Below are 8,804 nucleotides of genomic sequence, written 5' to 3'. Positions count from 1 at the left end.
AATATGCTTGGGGGCTGGGGTTTTGGGTTCCCCCACCTCAAATATGCTGACGGGGCGGGTGGCTGATGGGCTGGGGGTTTGGGTCCCCCCACCTCAAATATGCTTGCGGGGGCTGGGGGTTTGGGCCCCCCCACCTCAAATATGCTTACAGCAGTGGGGGCCGGGGATTTGGTCCCCCCACCTCAAATATGCTCGAGGGGGCCAGTGGTTTGTCCCCCCCCCCCACCCCAAGTATGCTTACGGGGGCTTGGGCCCCCCAACCTCAAATATGCTTACGGAGGCCGGGGTTTGGGTCCCCCCACCTCAAATATGCTCGAGGGGGCCAGTGGTTTGTCCCCCCCCCCCACCACAAGTATGCTTACGGGGGCTTGGGCCCCACAACCTCAAATATGCTTACGGAGGCCGGGGTTTGGGTACCCCCACCTCAAATATGCTTGCGGGGGCCGGGCTTTTGGGGCCCCTCACCTCAAATATGCTTACGGGCAATGTTCCCTCTAAGCTGCGCGCGTGCACGGCCAAGCACTTCTTCAGTCACGATTGCGCAAAAGAAATTATATGCCATGCACATGCAAAAATGAGTTGGGAAAGCCATTTGATTGAAAAATAAAAAAACGAAATATTTGCAATGCTCAGTCAAACCGCCATAGAGTTGGTGTCGCTATAGAGTTAGAACCGGTGAATGTGGTTTACAGGTTTCATAGAAAGAGAATGATGTGCGCTGTAGAAATCAAATGTTTTAATGCTATAATAGCTCAACACGAGAGTCAACGCAACGAAATGGTGGATGATGAGCACAGAACAGTAACAAAACACTGAGACACTTACAACATGTCTACACAAGACACAAGCGGTGTGATGCGACACAATACTATAGAATCCATTATAATCAATGATGTGGTCTACACTGGATGCCGCGCCGCGACACGAAAAATCCCCGACAATAAACTGACGGCTCGTTCTTCTATTTATGACATACTGACACAAAGTTAAAATGATTTGCGACGCGACAACTGTCGTGTCTGGTGTAGACATGGTGTTACATTTACACACAAGTGTAGAAGTGTGCTAACTCTACTACAGTACATAGGGATGTTTATATAACTAACGTTAAATAAGAATTCACGTTCACATTTTCTTAAAATATTTAGCTTACAGATCTAAGTTTAAATTCTTCGGTTTGTTTTTACATTATATTATATTGTATCATATTATAAAACCTAATAAATAATTCATGAAAAAGGGGAATTCATGACCAATATCTCCTTCATTTTTTCATATTACATTATATTATATTATTATAAATAATTTAACTGTTCTGTGTGTTTTAAATAATTTTAATAGTATTTCTTGCTAACAGCACTGTAAAAAAAAAATTCTCAGGTAACCTAAAATGTGCATGATTTAGTTACATCAAGGGTCAAATCAAGTGTAAATAGCACATTAAAAGTTACACACTTTTTTTTGTGCGCGCTGTACAGGTCTGATATAAAGAATGTGTTTGCTAAGGTGGCCAAAATGTCCACCCAACAGAGAAAAGCTTTGCTCAGCAAGAAAAAAAATTATAGGGAACTTTGCTTACGGGGGGCGGTGGTTTGAGTCCACCCGCATCAAATATGCTTACAGGGGTGGGGCTGGTAGTTTGGGCCCCCTCACCGCAAATATGCTTGCGGGGGCCAGGTTTTTGGGGCCCCTCACCTTAAATATGCTTGCGGGGGCTGGGGTTTTGGGCCCACCCCAATTATGCTTACAGGCCGGGAGTTTCGGTCCCCCCACCTCAAATATGCTTACGGGCAATGTTCCCTCTAAGCTGCGCACTTCTTCAGTCACAACTGCTTTTGGGCCCACCCCAATTATGCTTACAGGCCGGGAGTTTCGGTCCCCCCAGCTCAAATATGCTTACGGGGTCTGGAGGTTTGGGCCCTCCCACCTCAAATATGCTTATGGCGGCGGTGGTTTGGGTCCCACTACCTCAAATTTGCTTATGGGGTCGGGGTTTGGGTCCCCCCACTTCAAATATGCTTACGGGGGCGGGGACTGGTGGTTTGGGCCCCTCACCTCAAATATGCTTGTGGGTGCCGGGGATTTGGGTCCCCCCCACCTCAAATATACTTGTGGGGGCTGGGGTTTTGGGTCCCCCCACCTCAATTATGCTTACGGGGCGGGAGTTTCGGTCCCCCCACCTCAAATATGCTTACAGGGACCGGAGGTTTGGGCCCTCCCACCTCAAATATGCTTACGGCGGCGGTGGTTTGGGCCCCCCACCTCAAATATGCTTGTGGGGGCCAGGGGTTTGAGTCCCACTACCTCAAATATGCTTACGGGGGCCGGGGTTTAGGTCCACCCACCTCAAATATGCTTGCAGGGGCAGGTGTTTTGGGGCCCCTCACCTCAAATATGCTTACGGGGGGCGGGGGTTTGGGTCCCCCCACCTCAAATATGCTTGCAGGGGCAGGCGTTTTGGGCCCCACCACCTCAAATATGCTTGGGGGGGCCGGGCTTTTGGGGCCCCTCACCTCAAATATGCTTACGGGGGCGGGGACTGGTGGTTTGGGTCCCCCCACCTCAAATATGCTTATGGGGGCTGATGTTTTGGGCCCCACCACCTCAAATATGCTTCGTGGGGCCGGGCTTTTAGGGCCCCTCAACTCAAATATGCTTACAGGTGTTCGGGGTTTGGGTCCCCCCACCTCAAATATGCTTGTGGGGGCTGGGGGTTTGGGCCCCCTCACCTCAAATATGCTTGTGGGGGCTGGGGGTTTGGGCCCCCTCACCTCAAATATGCTTGCGGGGGCTGGGGGCTTGGCCCCCCCCACCTTAAATATGCTTGCAGGGGGTGGGGGTTTGGGCCCCACCATTTCAAATATGCTTGCAGGGGTGGGGGCCGGTGGTTTTGTCCCCCCCACCCCATATATGCTTACAGGGGCGGGGGCTGGGGTTTTGGGTCCCCCCACCTCAAATATGCTTACAGGGGCCGGTGGTTTGGGTCCCCCCACGTCAAATATACTTGCAGAGGCTGAAGGTTTGGGCCCCTCCATCTCAAATATGCTTGCGGGGGCCAGGGGTTTGGGTCCCTTCACCTCAAATATGCTTCCGGGGGCCGGGGGTTTGGGTCCCCTCACCTCAAATATGCTTGCGGTGGCCGGGGGTTTGGGTCCCCTCATCTCAAATATGCTTGCGGGGGCCGGTGGTTTGGTCCCCCTCACCTCAAATATGCTTGCGGGGGCTGGTGGTTTGGTTCCACCCACCCCAAATATGCTTGCAGGGGTCGTGGGTTTGGGCCCCCTCACCTCAAATATACTTGTGGGGGCTGAGGGATTGGGCCCCACCATCTCAAATATGCTTGCAGAGGCTGGGGGTTTGGGTCCCACTATCTCAAATATGCTTACAGGGACAGTGGCCGTTAGTTTGGTCCCCCCCACCCCAAATATGCTTGCGGGGGCCGTGTCCGGGGGTTTGGGTCCCCCCACCTCAAATATGCTTACGGGAGCTGGGGGTTTGGGCCCCCCCACCTCAAATATGGTTGTGGGGGCCGGGGGTTTGGGCCCCCGTTCTGCTGAATTTGATACAGTGTCATGATTTTTGTGTTCATCCACCAAACACAGCATACAGATACAGCGCTGGTCAGTACGGCAGTACATTTTCAGCATTTTGTTATGTCGAGGGCAGATCATCTCCTGGAGGCATCTATTGGCATCAATCAGATTATGTTTTTTACCTCTGAAGAGATTCTCATGCTGTTCAAGATGATTTTGACAGTAAGAGCTTCGACACTCCAGACATGATTTCCCTGCTCTCTGTTTAATTTCAGTGCAGGAGTCGCACTGAACATCTTCAGATCCAGCGTGATGAACTGCAGGACCAGCAGCTTGGAGTCTAGTCTTCTTCAGTTCCTCCACCATTTCAGCAAACACCACATTTTTTCCTAAAACTGGTCTTGTTGTGAAAATTTGTTTGCATAAAGGGCATCTGTAGATTCCCTTCTGATCGTCCTGATTCCAGTAGTTTGTAATGCAGATCATACAGTAACTGTGTCCACAGGGAATCGTCACTGGATCCTTCAGTAGATCCAGACACACTGAACAGCTGAACTGGTCCAGATCCACTGAAATATTGGCTTCTGCCATTTCACTGTATGAGCACACAGACAGAGAGAGAACACAACAGTTTATTAAATGCACTATTCGTGTTCCTTTGGTTTAGTCATTGGGTGGGATTATAGTGGGTCTCACATGTCTGACCAATTGTTATTTTGACTTGATTGAAATGAGCAAGTGGCGTGTATTTATTCAATTCATGCTTTCAGTTGTAGTACATTCATTTGCTTTGGTATGTAACATACAGGTTGATTTCGCTCTTAAATCAGCAAATTAGCCTCTTCAATCAAGATGAATGTGAAAAGAAATGTGATAATTATTCTGTTTATGACCATTTTAATTAATACAATATTTTGTATTAACAATAACTAACAATTTTTGGTTCCCAGAACATTCTCGGAACGTTAGTTTTTGGTTCCCAGAACATTATATTTTATGGGATTTGGTTTTGGGGATTTGGAATTTTATTGTTTTTAAGTGAAGTGACATGTGGCCAAGTATGGTGACCCATACTCGGAATTAGTGCTCTGCATTTACCCATCCAAAGTGCACACACACAGCAGTGAACACACACAAACCGTGAACACACACCCGGAGCAGTGGGCAGCCCGGGGAGCAGTCGGGGTTTCGGTGCCTTGCTCAAGGGCACTTAAGTCGTGGTATTGAAGGTGGGAGAGAGTGCTGTACATTCACTCCCCCCACCTACAATCCCTGCCGGTACGAGACTCGAACCCACAGCCTTTGGGTTAGACCCACGACTTCCCAGAATGTTATTCTAACATTAATCTAATGTTCCCATAACGTTATTATAACGTTCCCCTAACCTCTTTACTCCGATATGATCATCCAGCACACTCGTGACCCAGTATAGTATAAGCGGCTTGGAAATTATCTGTATGGAAGCCTAATCAGTATTATAAAAACCACATCTTGTTTTTATTTATTGTTTAAGTAATACAAATAATCTGAGCACATCAACCATCATATGTAAAATTAAATAAGATTAAATCTGTCCATTAATATGCACGGAGTACCCAGATTTTAAATTTCTTTAGCACCAAATAAAAATTACTTCAGCACAATATACGGTTCATAAAATATGACATTTATTCACAGATATATATATATATAAAAAGAATAAAAAATTACTTGACTTAAAGTAGGATATCAGTACATTCATTTCTTACCACTGAAGTGTACAGTTCGCTTAACATCATGTTCTCTTCAGTTAGGCATTTTAAATCCCTCCGAAATCATATTTACTCTCATAAATATATTAATTTTAAGTAATCATTCAATAAAGAGATCGAGCGAGTCAGTCAGCCAGTAAAACGAAAAATGACCGTAAATTTGTTTTATTCTGCAAGTGCGTGGCTCTCTGTGGAAGACAGGTGCTGAAGAAGCGCGTGCAGACCAGAGGCGCGCAGTAAATGAAGATGAAACAAACCCACAAATTTATGATTTCTGTTATCACTCTATGGTTAACCCTGGCTTAATATTATAATTTAAATCGCGCTTTGATTGATCTAATTTCTGTATTTTAATAAATGCTGCATTAAATGAATTGCAGGGCTCTGTATAGGTCATTACACATTAAAGAGGTCATATGATGCTGCTAAAAAGAACATTATTTTGTATATTTGGTGTAATGAAATGTGTTTATGCGGTTTAAGGTTAAAAAAACATTATTTTCCTGTACATTATTGTTTCTCCTCTATGCCCCGTCTTTCTGAAACGCATCGATTTTTACAAAGCTCATCGGTCTGAAAAGCGAGGTGTGCTCTGATTGGCCAGCTAACCAGTGCGTTGTGATGCCGTGTCCTGGCCGGAGCGACGAGTCAAAACCAATAAAACCCATAACAAACGAGGCATTTGTTCCAGTGGGGACATAATTACGGATTATAATGACTTGTACTATCTTTTTACGCGTTGCCTCTCGCCGCGTAAACATAAAACCTGCATTTGTGATCGGAGAAATGACAAACAACAAGCGCTACTCTACACTGCCCGAAACTTGCGTTTGAATCGTCAGTGGCAAATTCTTTAAATGTGAATATATATTTACAGGCTCCGAGTTATGGGATTACAATTCTGCCACAATTCTGTGCGTGAAAGATCATATTTTGAGTGCGCAAAAGTGTGTTTTGCACGCGCTCAAACTGAGTTTTGTGGAGAAAATGTTTGTCTCGCAAAGAAGAAAATATTTAGAGCGCATGAAAATCAATTTTGCATTTAAAATAAGTTTTTGGACGTGTGCAGACCTTCTCTTTTGCGCGTGCAACGTTTCAGCTTGCTCGCCTGATGCCCCTCCCTCTGTGCTCGCTAAATGCCAACAGCTCACGTGCTCAACACAACCCAGCAATTGCAAAGTGTATGCATAACCATTGGACAGCAAAATGCTCAGTGGGGCAGCAGGGTCAGTCAAAAACATGTGGAGAAGAAAAGATGTATGTTAACTGCAAAAGAATTAGGAATTAAGGTGAAGAATTAGGTGTGAAATCACCAGGAACCATTTAGTCTCCAGCGCCACCATTTTCCAGAACTGCAACCTACCTGGAGTCTCCAGAAGTACAAGCTGTCAGGTTCTCAGAGACGTATAGAATCCTAAGAAATGATCCCTACTTAATAAGAATAACATACTGAAGTGTAGTAAAATGCTTGAAAACTGATTTATATATATATATATATATATATATATATATATATATATATATAGAAACGTTGCACGCGCAAAAGAGAAGGTCTGCACACATCCAAAAACTTATTTTAAATGCAAAATTGATTTCCGTGCGCTCTAAAGACTTTTTTCTTTGTGAAACGAACATTTTCTCCACAAAACTCAAAATATTATCGTTCGCGCACAGAATTGTGGCAGAATTGTAATCCCATATTGAGTCAGCATTATTTGTCAGAAAACCGGCACCGTAGGCTACTCTCCCAGGAAACAGTCCTCGTCCTCCGTAAAATGCGTTGCACACACACAAATATATGGGTTAAACTGTTCTGGAACAGTGTTGTAAATACAACTTAACCACTGATTCTAGTTGTGTCCTCTTTTGGAAGACCAAACAAAGTAGTTTCACTTTCACAACGAAACACAGTGCCTTCACAACATGGCAGCGGCGCAACAACACTACAGCGAGAATAAAAGTTACGCCTTCTTTCTTTGCGTGAACATTTGGGCGGCGTTATGCAAATCTTCCCACATAGTGACGTAGACATGCGTTAGAACGAGCCGTTTTAGGTAGGTGTGGCTGACTCTTAACTTTTATAAAGAATATCTCTTTGGATTTGAGACTTTAGTCTTTGCAACTTTACAGATCTTCTTTATGCACCAAGAGCTTGTAACACTCCAAAGAGAAAGGAACAATTGAAATGGCATCATATGACCCCTTTAACATCTGCGACGTTTTCATTGGAAAGATAGTTTTACAGGGTTATAAAAATAACCTGAGAATAACCATCAGGGAACGTTCTGTATTATTTTTAGGTTATTTAAAAATAACCACCCTGAAACATTCTGGGAACGTTATTTTATGGTTGCAAAAAATAACCTAAAAATAACCATTAGGGAACGCTCTCTATAAGTTATTTTTAGGTTATTTAAAAATAAACACAATGCAACGCTCTGAGAACTTTATTTTATGGTTACAAAAAATATAACCTAAAAAGAACGTTCCCCAAACGTTAGCATTTGGGTCCCAAACAATGGGAACCAAAAACGAACGTTAGGGGAGCGTTCTGTGTTTGCTGGGTACATGGCTGCTTTAGTTTTAGTTCTACTTACTAAAGTAAAGTTCTATAAAAACAACTGATGGATATTTCATAAAAGTTCAGCTGTTATGCATCAATATCCAATGATATCCAGTATTCTTTTAAGCATACGTATAGTTTAAAATACTTAAAACTGCCGCGTTGTGATGAGAGGCTGATAAATATTATTCCAAGGTCCTGTAAATCTAAGAAAACTCAACGATCCCTTTGGAAAAACCGCGCATGCGCGTGAGGTCTGAGCAGAAACGCAGCTGGTTTGTGACGTAAAAATAATATGCATTAGTCTACAACGTAATGCTAAAGACAAATTGTCAAACGCAACATTTATTGAGTAATTACATTATATATTATAAGAAATACAACCCATTTTATGCTCCGTTTAGGTGGATTCGGCAAAACCGAAACTACAACAAACATCGAGACTCTAAAAGTCATAAAAAGCTAAAGCTTGACTAAATTCTCAAGAAAGAGCAAAATACACTCACAAAATCACAGCTGTGAACAAGTGACTCGTCAGACTGAACGCACCTGTATTTGGAGAGATTTAGCAGCGCGCTCTGCGTCTTAGTTTTCTGCTTGCATGTCCGATGTTGTGCAATACTCAGTTCCTGAAATATTTGGTTCCAATGGGTGGCGCGTGAGTGAACATTCATGAGTTTCTAGATTGTGGGCTTGTCTTTGAGACAACGCGCAAACGAATGGAGCAGAGAATAGTAGTGCACGCTCAATCGCGACTTGTTTAATGGATTCGTAAAGGTAATGTTTCAGTGTTAATTATAAACTGCAACTGTTCACATTTTTAAAACAATTCATATTTATGTAATATGATAAATCGGCTGATCTGTTTTGCCTGATTGATTACAGCCATTCAAGGTAACGTAAGGATACAGCAGAGTATGGCAAGCCGTTTTGACTTTTATTCATTCTCAGGATATG

General features: G+C 43.9%; 1 protein-coding gene across 1 annotated transcript; it reads right to left on the bottom strand.

Annotated features, from left to right (window-relative positions):
- Positions 1–1,422: 1,422 nt before the first annotated feature.
- LOC107572816 (basic proline-rich protein-like) lies at positions 1,423–8,458 on the bottom strand. Its single transcript, XM_016259248.1, has 3 exons — positions 8,397–8,458; positions 3,468–4,128; positions 1,423–3,371 (listed from the first exon to the last, which is right to left on the bottom strand). Exons 2-3 carry the CDS (start codon positions 4,122–4,124, stop codon positions 2,316–2,318), a joined length of 1,713 nt encoding a protein of 570 aa, XP_016114734.1. The 5' UTR covers positions 4,125–4,128; positions 8,397–8,458; the 3' UTR covers positions 1,423–2,315.
- Positions 8,459–8,804: the final 346 nt, after the last annotated feature.

This window comes from Sinocyclocheilus grahami, unplaced genomic scaffold (genome assembly GCF_001515645.1).
Source record: "Sinocyclocheilus grahami isolate Dianchi unplaced genomic scaffold, SAMN03320097.WGS_v1.1 scaffold1815.1, whole genome shotgun sequence".
NCBI classification, from domain to species: domain Eukaryota; kingdom Metazoa; phylum Chordata; class Actinopteri; order Cypriniformes; family Cyprinidae; genus Sinocyclocheilus; species Sinocyclocheilus grahami.
The sequence above is the reverse complement of the archived record's forward strand: the minus strand, read 5'-3'. Positions and strand labels throughout refer to the sequence as shown.